At 54.2% G+C, this 18716-nt stretch overlaps 1 protein-coding gene across 5 annotated transcripts in view; it reads left to right on the forward strand.

The window, feature by feature from the left end:
• Positions 1 to 388: 388 nt before the first annotated feature.
• VWA3B (von Willebrand factor A domain containing 3B) overlaps positions 389 to 18716 on the forward strand; it is a 153972-nt gene continuing 135644 nt past the window's right edge. For 2 of the 5 annotated variants that reach the window (XR_009181079.2, XM_058278128.1), the window contains exons 1-6: positions 392 to 446; positions 3702 to 3872; positions 4904 to 5127; positions 14579 to 14673; positions 16222 to 16472; positions 17764 to 17923. Coding sequence is in view for 4 of the 5 variants with exons in the window: in XM_058278128.1 (XP_058134111.1) it covers positions 4905 to 5127; positions 14579 to 14673; positions 16222 to 16472; positions 17764 to 17923 (729 nt within the window). In the remaining variant the exon portion in view is untranslated. Of the gene's footprint in view, positions 447 to 3701; positions 3873 to 4903; positions 5128 to 14578; positions 14674 to 16221; positions 16473 to 17763; positions 17924 to 18716 lie in introns of all 5 variants that reach the window. The other 3 variants (XM_058278129.1, XM_058278130.2, XM_058278127.2) reach the window with 2 other exon arrangements.

Consider the following 18716-nt stretch of genomic DNA (forward strand, 5'->3'; position numbering starts at 1 on the left):
GGCGGCCGGACGCAGAGGCCAGGCCCCGGCCGGGTCCGCGGAGGGGTCGCCGTCCTTCCCGGGCCGCGCGCCCCCGCCGCCCGCCCGCCCCCGCCGCCCGCGCGCCCCCGCCGCCCGCGCGCGCGCCCCCGCCGCCCGCGCGCCCCCGCCGCCCGCGCGCCCCCGCCGCCCGCGCGCCCCCGCCGCCCGCGCGCCCCGCCGCCCGCCCGCGCGCCCCCGCCGCCCGCGCGCCCCCGCCGCCCGCGCGCCCCCGCCGCCCGCGCGCCCCCGCCGCCCGCGCGCCCCGCCGCCCGCCCGCGCGCCCCCGCCGCCCGCGCGCCCCCGCCGCCCGCGCGCGCGCCGGGATTGGCCGTCGCCCGGCAACCGCGGCGTCCTCGCGCTCGGCGGCGGGCGCGGGTCGAGGCGGGCGCAGGCCCCGTCCCCGCGCCGCGGCGGCCCTCGCTGTCGTAAGTGGGGCGCGGCCCCCGCCCCGGGCGCCCCGGGGAGGCCGCGGGAGGAGCTGCGGGCCCCGCCCCGCCCGGGCTCGGCCCCTGGAGCTCGGCCCGCGCCCCGCAGAGCAGCGGGGGTTGGGAGTTGCGGGGAGGGGGCTGCAGCCCGCGTCCTCGCTTCCCCACGCAGGCCAGGCCGAAAGGCACCCGGGTCCCGGACGGGCCCCCCTCGCCCAGACTTCTGCCTCAGACACGGGCCAGGTGTAGGGGTTGGGGGGAAGACAGGGGAGCGGAGGCCTTCCCGGTGCTGCAGCTGAGTGAGGAGCTGGGGCTGCCCCGTCCCTGCCTCTCACCACGGGGACCCTCTCTCGGGGCCTGAGCACTTCCAGGAGGGCTCAGCCCCCGACGGCCTTGGGGCAACGCTTGGCCCCCTGGGGTGGGCAAACCCGCAGGTGCAGGGCGGACCACTGCACCCCACCTCCTCGAGGTCGACCCTTGGGACTTGAGTCCGCGTAATTTTTATGTTTTTCTCAAAAGCCCTGTCTGTCCCTGCTGCCAGCCTCTCCAGCTCAGACTCTTTTACCCCCACTGTTTTCTCCACTCACACTTCCTCTTTCTAAGCAGGAAACCCCTTCCTGTTTCCCCAAACTCACTGTGGCTGCTGGGGGGCTTTTAAGGCTTTGGGGCAGTGTTCATCTGGATCTGTTGTTTCTCACTTCTGAGTTCTTCCATCTCTCAATTTGTAATAACCTCAGATGAAGAAACCTTGAATAATAATAAACAGTAATATCCAGAAAATCTCTGATTAAAGAGACCAGTGTTTCCTGACCTTAGCCTTGATGGAACTGCTCATCCTTGCCTTGTTTGAAACATCAGAATTCTCTCAGTCGCTGAGTGAACTTTTTTTTTTAAAGATTTTTTATTTCTCTTCTCTTCCCCCCCCCCAATTGTCTGCTCTCTGTGTCCATTCGCTGTGTGTTCTTCTGTGTCCGCTTGCATTCTTGTCAGCTGCACCAGGAATCTGTGTCTCTTTTTTTGTTGCGTCATCTTGCTGCATCAGTTCTCTGTGTGTGCGGCACCACTCCTGGGCAGGCGGCGCTTTTTTCACACAGAGCAGCTCTCCTTATGGGGCGCAATCCTTGCACGTGGGGCTCCCCTACGCCGGAGACACCCCTGTGTGGCACTCCTTGTGTGCATCAGCCCTGTGCATGGGCCAGTTCCACACAGATCAGGATTTGAACCCTGGACCTCCCATATGGTAGGCGGACGCTGTATCAGTTGAGCCAAATCCGCTTCCTTCTGAGTGACCATTTAATTCACCTCCCCACTCTTGCTGTCTGACTTTATATGGTATGTCTTTGTAGTCCTGGAACTTTCCATCCAGAGGGGACAAAGCTGAAGCACTGAAGGCCACAGTGGTCACGTATCAAAGTACAAACTGTGGCTTCCCCGGGCGAGGCTGCAGAGCGTTGCTGAGGGGATATGGACGGGCTTAAAGGAGGCGGCATTTGCAAGGGGCAGCCTGGAGGTGGGCACTCAGGCTGCCTTGGGCAGGGGCTGGCAGGGGGCTGCTTTGTCGGGGTCTCTGGCGTTGTGCCGGGCAGGCTGTGTGGCGCTGACAGAGTGGCTTCGTCCCACTGGAGTGGGAGGGCCCTTTCTCTTTCTGCTTTCTTGTTTCTTCTGGTTAAGTTCAGCTTTCCAGTCCTCCTTTTTCTGGCAGGACAGGCATTCTAAAGCTAACCTCCTGGAGTCACCGTCTCAATTAGGGTGACAGATGGCTCCTCAGACCCAGTGGAGCCAACCCCACTTTTTAAACATAATTAAGGAAAATAAGCCAGATGAGTGCATAACGGACTGCAAACTGCGTGTATCTTTGTGAGGCTGACCTGGAGGCTTCCAGGCCGACCCAGAGGACTTGGTGCCTTTCGTTTGGGGCCAAGGTCATATCCCTATGGCCTAAAAAAAACCTGGGGGCCGATGTAGCTCAGTGGTTGAGTGCTGCCTCCTGCATACAAGGTCCCAGGTTCAATCCCCAGCACCTTCTAAAACAAAACAAAACAGAACAAAACCTGACTCTTCTGACACCCTCTTTAAAGTCCCAGGATCCGCTCTGGAAGCTTCCTAGGGCAGTTTATATAGCGTCTCCCCTTTTAACCTAGGGCGTGTAGCTCTTTTAGCAAGAAGAATGTGGGGGTGGGTATGCTTCAGGGAAGAGAAAGACTAAATGGAAAAGATCTTTATTCTGAGCATCCATTTCCTGTTCTGATAGGAGCTATTGGACAAATTTCAAGCCTACCTGTCTGTCTTTGTGGGCAGATCCCAAAACAGAAAGTTGAGGCGTGTTGTCCCTTTTCATTGTTTTCAAGTTCTGTGATTTCAAAGGAGAAGGAGGTGCTGAAACTTTGTAACTCAAATGTGACAAGAGACTTAGAGATTTTAAAAAGTGCTTGGAGCAAAAGTGGATATCAGAGAGAAAGCCCCTGAAGGCTGACGGCTTTTAGACACTGACTGACCTGTACGCAGCAGTGCCTGTCAGCCTGTGTGTCTCGCCTCCTTGTGGGCGTCCTGGCAGTGGCTCTGCGAGGAGAGCCCGCAGGTGGGCCTGCTGCTGGAGAGAGGTGACATCGTCCCCCGCAAATGGCAGAACTAGGATTTAAACAGTTTTGATCTGAACTTTTCCATTCCTACCCTGTGTTCTTCAAATCATATGAAATCATATTGTAACATTTTCGTCAAACTGAGTTCAGAAAGAAGGCAGGCTCCTCACCCACTATATGTCTGTGTGTAATTTTGGAATTCAATACATATGGACAACAAAAATTCACATAAACCTTACAATGGGAATCATGGCCTATAATTTTTTTTTAAGATTTATTTTATTTATTTATTTTCCCCCCTACCTCGTTATTTGTGGTCGCTGTCTGCTCTGTTCATCTTCTTTTTAGGAGGCACTGGGAACCGAACCCGGGACCACCCATGTGGGAAGGGAAGCACCGAATCACTTAAGCCACCTCTGCTCCCTGCTTATGGTGTCTCTCGTTGTCTTTGCTTGCTGTGTCTCTTCGTTGTATCACCTTGCTGCATCATCTTATTGTGTCAGCTCTCTGTTTTGCTTGTCTTCTTTAGGAGACACTGGGAACTGAACCTAGGACCTCCCTTGTGGTAGGTGGGCACCCAACTGCTTGAGCCACATCCACTTCGTGGCCTTTAAAAACTTGAAGGCCTGTTGAGCTTGAGCTCTGGGAATAAAGGTGAATGGTCTTTGTCTTCCAGGGAGCCCCACTGTGATGCGGTCTGTAGGCTGGACCCCAGGCCCCGGCCACAGGAGGAGTTGTGTAATGACAGGGCGGGAGTAAGAAGTGGCCCTGACTCTGCTTCTGCCACTCACCGGCTGTGGGTCCTGAACAAGATTCCTCCGTTCTCTAAGCTCCCGATTCTTCGATTGTAAGTGGGGCAGGGGTGCTGCGTCACTGAGGAGGTTTGGAGAATCCGTGCGACAGAGCGTTCTCTGATTTCTGTGTTTGAGTTTCCACGTCATAATGCTGAGGCTTTCAGGAAATACAGTTACAGTTTTAGAAGTGGGAAAAGGATGCGTTCTCCCTGTTGGAAACATCCACGGTCTGGGAAGCACGTTTCTATGCCCTGCATCCTCTGAAAACAGAGACAAGCAGAACTTTCTCTGCTTCCTGCCAGTTCTCAGGCCTCCCCGGGTGCTGGCAGTGGGCCAGGGCAGTGCCTGTGACACCTGCTCTGTTTAGGTCCAGGTCAGGCTATTATGTTGCATTTTGCCTTGAGTCCAGGTGATCCCAGAACAGCTGGCAGTAGAAGCCAGACTGTTGCCATTCAATTTTGGAGCAAAGTGCCCCCTGAATAAAACACTTGGGGAGGGGGCACACACGTGCTCCAGCTGGGCTGAGCGGGGGTCTGGTTCCCACCCAGCCTCTGGCCGTGGCGTTAGCCACTCCACCTGTGGAATGAGCCACATCCTCAGGGTCCCTGCCTCTCTCCTCCGTGGACCCCAAAGGTCAAGTGTGACTGTAATTGGAATACTGATGTGGAGAGAAGGATCAGGGTAGAGTATTAATTTCCAGACTGGAGGAGCTTTGTATTTTTCTGATGATAAAAGTAAATCCCATTTTAGAAATGTTCAAATAATGCAGATATTTAAATTATAAAAAAGGCAGAACCTCACATAACTCCCACCACATAGAAAAAACTACTGTAAACCTGTGGGCGTATACCTTTCTAGATGTTTCTTTTGGGGGTGGTATATGTGTATACCCACATGGGTACTGAATTTTACATTCTACAGACATTTCTTCTTTGCAAATATACGTATCAATAGTACAATTTTTAAGCGATGCATAGAATTCCATGTCATGGATGTTTTACTCTTTGTGTTAAACCAGTCCTCGGTAGATGCTAGATTGTTTCCCAGTTTTCAGGAAGTCTGCGTTTGACCATCGCCCTTACAGGATGTCCTGTGACTTAGACCTGAATCCAGCAATGGAGAAATTGGGCTCATTTCCCACCGCCCCTGAACAGCAGCCGCAGGAGCCAGAGGGGGCAGGCGGCAGGAGGGACTCGGCTGTGCAGAGCCTCGTGTCGTCAGAGCAGTGGCTTCGGCTGCACGGGCTGAAGAGCCGCAGATTGACCTTGAAACAGATTTTATCACAAATCGGATTCCCGCACCAGGAAGGTATGGCACTCGCCCTTTAGCCTTCGAGGGGCCGGCCTCAGCTCCGGGGGCCCCTCAAAACCGCAGGTCTCTAAGCTGGTTTTGATCTTGCATCTCTACCAGAAAAAAAAAAAATGTGGGTGCATGCATCTCCTAAATATGTGTGTCGATAGCACGAAGATGCGCAGTTGTTGGTCCGCACATTAAATCTTAGGAATGCTTCCAATCTTTGAAGGTGAAGTCGAAATTATTTTGTTTGTTCATACCCAGCAGATTGTCTTGCTCATGCCCTGGGATGCGCAGCCCCTTTTGGAGGCCTTTGATTAAGACGCGAGCTGTGCGCTTCCAGGTAGAAGGCGCGGCTTCCCTGCCCTGGCCTGCCTGATGTGAGGGTCCAGTTTCTTTTCCGAATGTATTTGCTGGAATGTTGGTTCTCAGTCCCCCGTATCGCTACCCCCGGGATGTCTTTTTTGCATGACAGGTGGACTTGGGTGCTACTGAAGCACATGGTCGGAGAGCAGGGAGGTGAGCGCGCAGCGTGGGGGTGGCCCCGCCCGGCCTGCCCCCCACGCCAGCAGCCTCCCAGGGAGGCGCCGCCTTTGGTCAGGCCGCGGCCCTGATGGCTCGGCTTGTGCTCGGCAGTTCCCACAGTAGTCAATCAACTAACGAACCGAGTAGACACATGCCTGCTGAGCGGCCTTTAGTCCCGGGCAGGGGCGTGGGGGCACCAAGGGGGTAAGACAGCGTCCTCCTTGGAGAGGAAGATGCAGTCTACTGGGGAGGAAGCAAGAGCAGGGGCTCCGTGGATTCCGAGGGGCAGGGAAGGGCCGTGAAAGCCGCTGCAGCCACGGCGTGCGCGGGGTGGCCCCGGGGTCAGGGCCCGGCTGCCGGCGGGGGACAGGCCTCCTGTGCGGTGCTGGGGCTGGCTTGGCTCCGCTCTGCTTTTATTTCTAGGGCCGGGCGGGGGAAGAGGTCGTGTGTGGGAAGCGAGTCACCCGCGTGTGTGCCCTGATGGGTCCCCGACTGTGTCTGCTCTCGCTGCTGGCCAGCCCGTCCCCCTCTCCTCGTCCCCCGCCGCTGTCTCAGTCCTTCGAGAGGGAGGGCAGCAGACGCGGGAGAGCAGAGGTGGCCCACTGCGGCTCGCCCGCGGGGGTATGCCAGGGGGCGCGCCCCGCTTTGCCGTGAGGTGCCCCCTCCACTGGCGGGTGAATCTCTAAGAGGAGGGTTTGAATTACCCGGAGCGGGCCTGGTACTGGAACAGCCGGGCCCTGCCCTGCGCCGCCCTGCCCGCGACAGCCCTGCCCCGCGTGGCCCTGCCCTGCGCCGCCCTGCCCGCGACAGCCCTGCCCCGCGTGGCCCTGCCCTGCGCCGCCCTGCCCGCGACAGCCCTGCCCCGCGTGGCCCTGCCCTGCGCCGCCCTGCCCGCGACAGCCCTGCCCCGCGTGGCCCTGCCCTGCACGGCTCTGCCCGCGACAGCCCTGCCCCGCGTGGCCCTGCCCTGCACGGCTCTGCCCGCGACAGCCCTGCCCCGCGTGGCCCTGCCCTGCACGGCTCTGCCCGCGACAGCCCTGCCCCGCGTGGCCCTGCCCTGCGCCGCCCTGCCCGCGACAGCCCTGCCCCGCGTGGCCCTGCCCTGCACGGCTCTGCCCGCGACAGCCCTGCCCCGCGTGGCCCTGCCCTGCACGGCTCTGCCCGCGACAGCCCTGCCCCGCGTGGCCCTGCCCCGCGCCGTCCTGCCCGGCCCCGCCCGGGGCCTGAGAAGGACCTGAACACCAAGGCCTAAAGGGTTTGGACTGCGCTGCCCAAGGCGCTTCGGGGAGCCACAGGCTCCAGGGTGGGCAGGGGGCCGGCGGGTCTTCTCCTGGGAGCCGCGTCTCCGCTGCGGCGTGTTCGGGCTCCGTTTGACGGGCAGGGGGACGGCGCAGCTGGTCGCCGCTACCCCCCATGCCGGGTGCCCTTCCCAGGGCCAGCGGCTGCTGGACATGTGCGAGACCCTGCTCCCTTCTCAAGTGGCCGGGGCAGACACTCTGCCCCAGACCAACACGGGGGCCGTGACGTGGGCCTGGGGGCCGTGGGGGGTGACGGTCAGGCCTTAGGAGGAGCCGAGGAGGAGGGGGCTGCCGTGGGGCCCCGGCCCTCCACCGCCCCCTCGCCGCGTGCTGGGAGGCGCCCGGGCCGCGTGGGACGACGGCTTCCCCGGCGGCAGCTGCCGGCCACTCGCACCCTCCTGGGGCTCGTCCCGCCTCAGGCCTCCCCTGCTGGAGCTCGGTGGGGTGGGGGGAGACCCTTCAAGCGGAGACGAGGCCCTGGAGCCCCAAGTTGAAAGCCTTGGGCCTTTTCCCCAGAAACACCGAGCCCGCTGGTGTCCCTGCGCTCCGTGGACCAGCCTGTGGTCAGCCCCGTGCCCAGCTTCCGCCTTGGTGCATGGGGACAGAAAGGGGATTTGCCTGCAGCGGCCATCGTGGTTGTGCTTAGAGCAGTGCCCGGCCCGTGGCAGCGCCCCTGTCGCTGTGCAGCGAGTGTGTTATCTAGAGTGTGGAGGATACGTAGATAGCGTCACCTCTAATAGCATATTATATAATCTATATAATACTATATATAATACTAACACATAGCGTAGCATAACGAGCCTGGGCAGTGTCACCATTGATCCAGGCTATGCTCACAAACAAGTGCAAGAGGAGGGGGCCTTGTAGAGAAGGGGTGATTTTTAGGAACTAGCCCCGGCTTTCAGAAGTTTCTGGCCTGGCTCTGCTCAGACTCTTGTGCGGGGCGGGCGGCTTTGCCCCGCTGCGATGCTTGGCTGCCCGGGGTGTGGGGCCACCGCCTCATCTGGGGGCCCCTCCCACGGCAGGGTCTTGCCCCCAGCCCGAGGCCGAGGCTGGCCTCCTCCCACGACCCTGCACAGGGGAATGTGGGGTGCAGGCCGCGCTCCTCACAGACTTACGGGAGATGCGCTGGTGTTAGCAGGAGAAGCAATTCCTTGTGTTTAGTCCAGGCTTTTCCCACCTAAGTTCAGAAGGACGTTGGCCTGAAACCCTTTTTTTCCTTAGCCTGTAGTTTTCTTCGGTGTGAGGGTTGTTTAGGTCCAAGGATCGTTCTTGACTATGGATCTCCAGTTGCTGCAGCCCAGTTGCTGCAAAGCCGGTCCTTCCTCCACGTAATTCACCTTCGTCGGAAGTCAGCTGTCCTTGTGAGGGGCTGTCGTGGTCCTCCCTTCTGCTCCGCTGGTCTGTTTGTCTGTCCCTCCACCAGGGCCACGCCATTTCAGTCACTATTTAATAAGTCTTGAAATAGGTGGACTGATTCTTCCCACTTTATTCTTCAGTTTCTACTCCTTTTTAGCTGTTCTCATTTCTTTGCCTTTCAATATTAACTTTATAATAATTGTGTTTGTATCTATAAAAATCTTGCTGGGATTTTTAAAATAAGATTTTATTGAAGTATAACATGCAGATATGAATGTACATAAACAGTAAGTAAAAGTTGTGACTTCCAAGACAAACACGTGCGTCATCCTCCAGGCTCCGATACGTCTCCCCACCACCACCTTGCCTTGTTGTGAAGCATTTGTTACAAACTGTGTAAGAGCATCACAAAATACTGCTACTAACTATAGCCCATATCGTTCACTTGGTGCATTTCCCCCTACCTCCTTGATTATTAACTCCCTGAATTAGTATTACATGTTGTAGTTCATGAGAGGATGTTCTCGTATTTATTCTGTAGCTTCAGTCCATCTTCCACCGCTGGATTCCCGCTTCTACACAGTCCCATGCACTGTACAATCCATTCAGAGTGTACACTCTTGTATTAGTCAGCCAAAGCGGTGCTGGTGCAAAATAACAGAAAACTGTTGGCATTTATAAAGTGTATTTATTTGGGGTAGACGCTTAAAGATACCAGGCCATAAAGCCTAAGTTACTTCCGTCACCAAAGTATTGCCACGTGTTGGAGCAAGAGGGCTGCTGGCATCTGCGTGGGTTCAGGCTTCCTCTTCCTCCCAAGGCTCTGTGGTCCCAGCTCTTACAGTATCAGCTGCAGGCTGGCGTAAGTCTTGCCTCTCTCCTAGGGCCCTTCTCTCTCCAGGCTCGGCTGCCCTGCTCTCTCCACAAGGCCAGCTGTAAACTGTTAGGTGAACGGCTCTTCTCTCTTCCCAGAGCCTCTGCCGTGTGTAGCGAGCCCGCTCTCTTTCCTCAGTATCTGCTTCCCTGTGTGTGTGTTTACTTATCGGGGCTCCAACTCAAAACCCCAACTTTCTCCTCTGCCATGTCTTTTCTCTGTGCGTCATCGCCTACCAAAGGGGTGGGGACTCAACAGCCTACTGATGTGGCTCAATAAAAGCCTTAATCATAATTTAATCAAGTAAGGGTGAAGCCTCTGAATCCAGTACATCTAATGTACCCAGAGGAACAGACCAATTTACAAACATAATCCAGTACCTATTTTTGGAATTCGTAAATAATGTCAAACTGCTATAGCTCTGTTTGTAACAGTTTTAACTGATTTTCATCAGAGTTGTGTCATCACCCCAGTCAACCTTAAACATTTTCATTTCTCCAAAAAGGAAAATCCCACGTCCTCTTATATCACCCCTTATTATTATCCCTTAGAATTGGTGTATCTTCTTTGCCAATGCTGCAAAAAATATGTTACTGTTATTAATAATTATAATCTATGTTACATTAGTTGCAGATTTCCTGTGTATCACCATTTTCTTAACACTTTGTAAAAAAAAGACCATTCTTATGTTTATACTAGTAAGCACAATCTTGATCCACCACTGAAATCACTGTTACACACTTCCTAGGTTATTCTCTAGCTTCCTTTCAACTGACTTTTACATCCACAGAGTACCCCTTTCAGCTACAATCACACTTATAAATCAGCAGGGTTGGTTATGCTCATTATAATGTGTGACCATCAACTCTATTCGTTTCCACGCTTTCACAATGAACCTTATTAAAAATTCTACATACATTAACTATCAGCTTCCATTCTCAACCCACATTCTATTTCCTAGTAACCTATGTTCTAGAGTTTACCTCTGTGAGTTTACTCATATTAAGTTCATATTAGGGAGACCATACAATATTTGTCCTTTTGTGTATCTGACTTATTTCACTCAGCCTAATATCCTCAAGGTTCATCCATGTTGTCATGTGCTTCCCAGTTTCATTCCTTCTTACAGCTGACTAGTACTCTATTGTATGTGTATACCACATTTTGTTTATCAACTCTTTGGTTGATAGATACTTGGGCTGGTTCAATATTTTGCCATAATGCTGCTATCAACATCAGTGTGCAAATGTCAGTTTGCATTCTTGCTTTCAGTTCTCCTGAATGTATTCCTAGTAATGGGATTGCTGGATCATATGGCAGTTCTATATGCAGCTTCTTGAGCTACTGTCAAGCTGTCTCCACAAAGGCTGCACCATTCTGCATTCCCACTAACAGTGAAGGAGTGTTCCTATTTCTCTACATCTTCTCCAGCACTTGTAGTTTTCTGTTTTGTTTTGTTTTAAATAATGGCCATTCTGTAAGGTGTGAAATGATATCTCATTGTAGTGTTGATCTGCATTTCCCTAATAGCTAGTGATGTTGACTGTTTTTTCAAGTGCTTTTTGTCCATTTATATTTCCTCTTTGGAAAAATGTCTGTTTAAGTCTTTCACCCACTTTTTAATTGGGTTGCTTGTCTTTTTATTGTTGAATTGTATGATCTCTTTATAGGACATATCAAACCCTTATCAGATATGTGGTTTCCAAATATTTTCTCCCTTTGAACAGATCCCCTTTTGACTTTCTTGACAAAGTCTTTTGAAGAACAGAAGTGTTTAATTTTGAGGAGATCCCTTTTATGTATTTTGTTGTTGTTGTTGCTCATGCTTTGGGGTTAAGCTTTAAGAAACTACTGCCTACCACAAGCTCTCGAAGATGTTTCCCTACATTTTCTTCCAGGAGTTTCATGGTTGTAGCTTTTCTTCTTAAGTGCCTCATCAATTTTGAGTTAATTTTTGTATAAGGTGGGAGATGGGTGTCCCTTTCTTTCTTCTGGATATGGCTCTCCAGTTCTCCCAGCACCACCTGCTGAACAGATTGCTCTGGCCCAGTGCGTGGGCTTGACAGCCTTGTCAAAATCACTTGGTTCAGAAATGGGGAGCAGATGTAGCTCAGGGGTTGAGCACCTGCTTCCCATGTATGAGGTCCCGGGTGTGAGCCCTGGTACCTCCTAAAAAACAAACAGTCAAATGAAAAATCAGCTCTCACTGGGGAACAGATGTAGCCCAGTGGTTGAGTACCTGCTTTCCACATGTGAGGTCCTGGGTTCAATCCCCAGTACCTCCTAAAAAAAACCACTTGATTGTAGCTAGGAGGGTCTATTTAAGTTCTCAATTTGGTTCATTGCTCAGCATGTCTATCTTCATGCCAGTAAAATGCTGTTCTTATCACTGAGCTAAGTAACGTGCCTTAAAGTCAGGAAGTGAGAGTCCTCCCACTTTGTTCTTTTTCAAGACATTTTGGCTATGTGGGATCCCTGGTCTTTTAAAATAAATTTGATAATTGGATTTTTCACTTATGCAAAAACAGGCTGTTCCAATTTTTATTGCGTTGAATCTGTAAATCAGTTTGGGTAGAACTGACGTCTTAATGGCATTAGTCTTTTGCTGGGATTTTGATAGGAGTCACATTAAACCTGTGTACCAGTTTAAGAAGAATTGACATCTTTATTTTCTGGGTGATATTATGTAGCATTAGTGTTAATTCTTTTAATGTCTGGTAGAATTCTCCAGTAAAATCATCCAGGTCTGGAGATTTCTTTTATGAGCAGTTTTTAATGACAAATTCAGTTTCCTGAGTGGTTATAGGGTTAATCAAATGATCTCTTTCATATTGGGTGAGGTGTAGTGGTGTGTGTTTTTTGAGGAATTCGTTCCTTTCATTTGAGCTGTCCAGTTTATGTGTATAGAGTTATTTGTAGTATTCCATTATTATGCGAGTCTTCAGTGATAGTCCCTGCTTCTTTCTTGACAGTAGTAATTTTTGTATTCTAATCCTTATCTTCATCAGTCTTGCCAGAAGTTTGTCAGTTTTTTGGATTTTTTTCAATAAATGACTTTATGCTGAGTATTGTGGACAGTTATAAAGACTTTATTATTTGTTAATCAGCTTTATTGGACACATAATTTACATCAAGTTACCCATTTAAAATGTACAATTCGGGAAACGGACTTTGGCCCAGTGGTTAGGGCGTCCGTCTACCACATGGGAGGTCCGCGGTTCAAGCCCCGGGCCTCCTTGACCCGTGTGGAGCTGGCCCATACGCACTGCTGATGCACGCAAGAGTGCCGTGCTACACAGGGGTGTCCCCCGCGTAGGGGAGCCCCACGCACAAGGAGTGCACCCATAAGGAGAGCCGCCCAGCGCGAAGGAGGGAGCAGCCTGCCCAGGAATGGCGCCGCCCACACTTCCCGTGCCGCTGACGACAACAGAAGCGGACAAAGAAACAAGACGCGGCAAATAGACACAGAGAACAGACAACCAGGGGAGGGGAGGGGAATTAAATAAATAAAAATAAATCTTTAAAAAAATAATAAAATGTACAATTCAGTAGTTTTCAGTATAGTCGCAGATACGTTCAGCCATCACCCAAGTCAACTTCTGAACCTTTTTCTCACCTCCAAAAGAAACCCCGTGTCCTTGGGAGCGCGCTCACCCCTCACCCGCCCCCCAGCCCTGAGCAACCGCCAATCTATAGGATTGGCAATTCCGGATGTTTCGTAAAAACGGAGTCCTGGCACGTGGGCTTTTTCCACGCTGCAGAGTGTTCTCCAGTTTCCCCGTGACGTGGCGTGTGCGGCACTCATCCCTCTCGGGGGATGACCGCCACCCCGTCGCACGGACAGGCCGCGGCCCTCACCCTCAGTCGGCCGGCGGGTGGAGGGCGAATTTTCTCCAGCAGGCAGCTGCCTGGCCTGGGCTCAGGCTCGAAACTCTGCCTGCCCTGAGACGGGCAGCTTTCCACCAGGGCCCCCGGGCTTCCTTCACGTGTGCAGCGATCGGGGGCAGCCAAGGACCCCCTTTGCCAGGTCTCCTTTCCGGGATTTCCTCCCTGCTTCCCTCCCGCCGTCCCGTGACTTCTCCCAAGCCCGAGCGTGTCCTGGGTGACCCGGCCGCAGGCGGCAGGCGCACCCCTCCAGATTCCTGCCCTCCTGGACTGCCGTCCCCCCGGTGTCTGCCCGGCCCTGGTTGCTTTCCAGGACTTTCCAGCAGTGGGTTTTCCACCGGTCCGGGGTTTATCGTGGTTTTCCGTGGGAGGGTGAGGCAGCGTGTCCACTCCGTTGTGGCTGGCCCCAGCGCGGGCCGCGCCGTCCCTCTCAACTGCAGCCTCGCCGCAGGCTTGTCTCCGCCGCTCGCCCCGAGCAGCCCTCTCTGCCAACTCCGGGGACCGCCTTGGGTGAAGAGATGGCAAAGCAACTCCAAGTGGCCTCACTAGCGTCAGCCAAGAGGCTCCAACCTCGGAACGGGGAATTTTGGAGCTTGAGAGGCTCATTGCAAAGGGGATCCAAGGACCCGCTCTTCACCGTTGGGGAAGCTGGATGCCAGCCGGCTCGAACGTCGTCACCCTGTGATTCGGGAGCGGCCTGGCCAGGGAGGCTCTAAAGTTCAGCCTTGTCCTTTTGCCTTTCCAAAGTAGGCTGCTTCTCTGACTCCCTAGAAAGGCCGAGGAAAGAAAGTTCTAGAACCAAGAGCACTACTTTCTCTCTCTTCTCTGGCACTTAAGAGCAACAAATGATGACAGCACCTTCCCTGGAGTCGGCACTCCTCCTCTGCCCTGCCAAGGCACAACTAGTCCAAGGATTGCTGAGACAATTTCTTAGTTCCACAAAGGGTAGAAATTTGTTCCAGTCCACTTTGTCGTCTCGTCCTGTAACCCTGTGCCGAGCGCGCAGTAGGTGCACTGTGTTTGCAGAATCGGTGTTGAACAGCTAGGCGTGTGACCTGATGAGAAGGCACGTGTGTGGTCCCTATTCTGTGTGACAGTTCTGAGCCTGCCACCTGCTGGCCTCATTCATCCATTTGCTCATGAACCCCCACTTGGGAGAACAGTAGGTAATATTTAAATTTAATTTTTAAAGTTCTGAAAACCAAGTTCAAGTCCTGAATAAGTTTTCAGGAATTAAATGTCATTTCTATGCTGATTTTTTAAATCATTCTGGACAAAAGAACCAGGAAACAAAGAAATAAAACCTGGTGTCCCTCGCCGCCATTCATGCCTCGGAAGACGGCGCGGCGCGGGTGTTACGATTCTCCTAACCCCCGGAAATGCTTCATTAGTTGGAACAGGTTGTTGATGTCACTGGAGATACAACTTGAATGGTGTCAGAGAAAAGCATTTTGAAATGAAATTAAGAAACTCTGATAGTGCACCCACCATTTTTATTACTTTTTTTCCCCCCATGAAAATGCAGATTACGTGACTTCTCTGGGGAGATTCGTAGCTTCCCGGTACGCCGACGGCCTGTTTCCACAGTGTGGCAGAGCAGAGGACGGCTCCGTGTACCACGTAAGATCGAGGGGCCCTGTGCCAGGACCCGGGGTGCGGGGGGCTCGGCCGCTTACCGGGGCCTGCTCAGAGCCTTGCCTTCCTCTGGCAGCCCCTGGCTCTCTCTCCGGGGAAGCGATGAAACTCCCGGCCCAGGAGCTGGAGGTGGAAGCACTTGACCTTTAGAGATAAGTGCGAAAAAGCTCTTGACCAGAAACGGAAACCTTTGCGTACCGGCACTTTTCTTTTCCATTTGCTGAACATCAGCAACATGCTGGGGTCTCACTGAGAGCCGGCTGCCAGGCCCGGCTGAGCTCGAGCGACGGGCAGCTTTTGCCAGTCGCAGCGCCTCCGACCGGCACCCTCCTCGCAGCAGTCCAGCAGACGGTCCCAGGCCCCTGGTGGGCCAGGCCCTGCGCAGGCCCTGGAAACGGAGGCCGCGGGCGCCAGCCCCGAGCAGCCTGTCCCAGACAAGCACTGCCCGCCACGTGCCTGGCGGTCGGCACACATCCTGGTACCACCTGCGCTATTCCCTGATATTCAGAACTTTTGAATGACCCTCTCACCTTAGCCTGGCCCTGAGCAGCCTGCCCGGGTGTCTTGAGTTTCCGGGCGGAATGTGCTTTTCCTTCTGACCCCACTGAAGGCAGCCCGCAGCCTGGCACGCGCGCGCCTGTCGGCCATCTGACGCCGGCCCGCCCTGGTGCCGCCCCCGGTGCTGTGAACAGGTGGGAGGTGCGGCCGCTGCGGCGAGGCAGGGGTTCTGCCCAAGGGGCCGTGGAGGAGCGCGCTTGAGGGGCACCTGGGACAGGGAAGGAGGTGCGGTTGAGGCGAAACCATGGTGGGTGCAGGAAGCACATTTTCCATAACACTTTGGGCATCTGGGGTTTTCCTGGAGTTGTCAGTTTTTTTTTTTTTAAGTGCCAGATCTTCTTTTAAAAGATGATTCTACAAAGAATAGGGCACAATTTTTTTCTTATTCTTTTCTTTTTCTAAGGAGGTACTGGGGATTGAGCCCAGGACCTGGTACATGGGAAGCAGGCGCTCAACCCCTGAGCTGCATCTGCTCCCCAATGAGAGGTGTTTTTTTATTTGTTTGCTTGTTTGTTTTTGGAGACACCAGGGATTGAACCCAGGACCTCGTACATGAGAGGCAGGTGCTCAACCACCGAGCTACATCCACTCCCAGGAAAGCTTTTTAATGAGACTTACCTTTTTTCCATCTGCCTTTACTCATCGTTCTTCTACCTAATTCCTTAAAAGTGCCCCTGAGCATTTTCTGGTGAAGATACTTCTGTCCCTGTGAAGCTAAAACACACCATCTGGAAACACTTGTTTTTAAAGAGCACAGTACTTGGACTAGATCCCAGCCTCGTCTTTTCGTCCGTGGGGAATTTTCCGAGGGTGTTTTGGTTGAGAGGCTGGAGCACCCCCCGCGGGAGGAGCGTTCACGAACCTGTTCTCACCGTGGCTCTCGAGGCGGAGGCGGCGGCCCGTGGTCTGAGTGGTCCTGGCCGTGCGGGGGTGCAGGCGACTTACTTGGGTCGGTCTCGTTTCTCTCCTTCGAAGCTGACTGCGAAATCGGACCTGATCCTCCAGTTTGCGGAACGCTTAGCGCGCGCCGCGGAGAGCTACCGCCAGCGGATGGACTGGCTCACCAGCGGCAGCCGGCAGGTGTTTGGCGTCCTCCTGGAGCAGTGCGTCGCCGTGGTGCTGGACTGGGGCGACGCGCGCGAGGAGGAGCGGCCCCTGTGCCGCGCGGCGCTCACCATGGTCCTGCAGGAGCAGGTGGCCCGCGTCGCCAAGTTCAACCTCGTGGCGTGAGTTCTCGGGCAGGAGGTGGCGCAGTGAGATTCCATAGGGCTCCTGCACTGGTGTTAGGGCCGAACGGCATAGCTAACGGCGCCAGCTCCGTGGCCGGGGAGGACGGAGGGGCTTGTGGTTTCAACAGAAAAGCCACAACTCAAACTTTTATCTGCTTTGCTTGTGGCGTTCTAGTTTTCAATTTAGAAGAGGTTTAGAAATGTAATTTTCTTCAATGCACGGGAAGGACAATATACAAGAATATGAATTATATGAACATTAAATGGCCACAAAATCCCTCACTCATTTCAGATTTTAGCTTGGGTAACTTAACTCAAACTTGCCACAGATTTCTCTGTCTTTCCAGACTGAACTTGCAACTCAAGTTGACCTCGCCTATAAACTGACTGCCTCAAGTCAGACTGGCAGGTGCTTGCCTTGCAGGATTTCCCGTATCTCAGAGTTTTCACAACCAATCATTTGTGGATTCTTGGATGCAGAGAATGTGGCTTCAGCGCCAGCTTCTCCCCTGGCTCAGTGGCTGCGCCTCCCTGACCGGCAGTCCTGGGTGGGGACATCTAGCTAACTGAGCTTTTCTTAACATTATTTTCAGCTAAACAGATGACACCTTGGGGGATGTTTCCTGATTGTGTTATATTCCAGGTTCCTATTTCTATCACAGGTACATTACTAAAGGAATTAAGCACTGAAAACGGCAAAGCATCTTGCTTTCTTGAAAATACAGGCTGCAGCTCATGTGCTGCTTGGCCAGGTTCTCTTGCCAGCAGCACGGAGGCGAGCGGGTGGCAGCCCCTGCCGCCCGCTGGGGACAGGGAAGGGCAAAGCGGTCGATTCCAAGCCCCAGCTAAACAGTTTATCCAGATTTCCTTGGGCTTTAAAAATAATACTGTTTTTGATCTAGAAAGCTAAATGATGGGGGCTCTTTCAAGATCATGAAAACAATGCCAGGAAAGAACTAGAGATAAAATTTTAGAGCAGTAAAATTGCTCCTGATTTGTAAATCTTAACACTGCATCTCTATCCTTATAAATTTCCTATTAATGGATGACAGCTACATATAAACCCGTTTGTTTATGAAAATAAGTCCCTTTATTGTGTTTTAAACACTTGTTCATGTTTCTATTTCTGAGGGTTTTCTTCTCGTATCAAAACCGTTTTCCTGCTCGTTGCGGCTTGTGGAAGTTAGGGCCACTTTGGAAACAGCTCGTTGGCGTTCAGGGGCCAGGGCGCCCTGGCGGTGTAGGGTGGCTGCCCCCTCCACTGACAGCCCCGTGTCTTTCCTTTCAGTGTTTCTCAAGAGCCTGTGAAGTGGCAGGAAAGCGCTGCTCCTGTGACGGAACAATCTATAGCTGCTGCCGTCAAGTGGGTCGAGCAACTGCCTCTCGAGCAGGACGTGAGCCCGGCCAGCCGCCTGGCTGCCCTGCTGGCAGCCGGGGCCGACACAGCGGTGAGTGCGCAGCACGGCCAGCCCAGGTCCCTGAGCACCTACGTGTGCACGCTTCGCCCAGCTTTTCAGCTGCTCGAGGCCGCCCACCGGCAGTGCCCACGGAGCCCGTCCATCACGGAGCAGCCCCTGGCCATGGGCCTGCTCGCCTCGGAGTTGGGAACCCACTGCTGAGCAGACCCCGGGTGCCAGGTGGACCTGAAAGCGCAGCTTTGTAGAAGGCAGTGCTGGGGCAGCCCAGGCGGGCTCGTTTCCAGAGGCGAAACGAGATCCGAGGGTGCTGGCCCATGCAGCAGAGCTGCCCGCAGTGCCCAGCAGCGAGGGCAGGGCCAGGGCCGGCAGACAAGGAAAGGGGGTCCCCACACCCGAGTTCTGAAATGCTTCCAGCCCCGTGCCGTCCCCATGGACCCGTCGTGTGCGCGCTTTGCAAGGTGAAGCACGGGGTGTCATCTGCTGACCTGCACGCTTTGCTAGAGGCCTTCTGGGAATAAAGCTTTGCCCCAGGGGGCTGACCAAATCTGTTTTCTGCCGCTTTCAGCCACAGGGAAGGTGTTTCTGGGAGCGCCCTAGAGGTGGGGCTGGCCAGCGGGGCCCGCAGCTGGGCAGCACTGAGCAGGCGGGTGCCGGGAGGCCCTGCTCCCCCCGCGTGCAGGTGGGTCCCGGCGGCCCTGTGGCCCTGGTGTGCAGGTGGCCGTGCTCAGCCGTCTCCGCCCTGCGGTCAGTCCCGCGTCCTGGGCCTCTTGCTGCCCTGCTGCATCCAGGAGCCCTTTCCTGGCCAAAGCGGCCGCGTGCCAGC

Source organism: Dasypus novemcinctus, chromosome 17, assembly GCF_030445035.2.
Source record: "Dasypus novemcinctus isolate mDasNov1 chromosome 17, mDasNov1.1.hap2, whole genome shotgun sequence".
Lineage (NCBI taxonomy): Eukaryota > Metazoa > Chordata > Mammalia > Cingulata > Dasypodidae > Dasypus > Dasypus novemcinctus.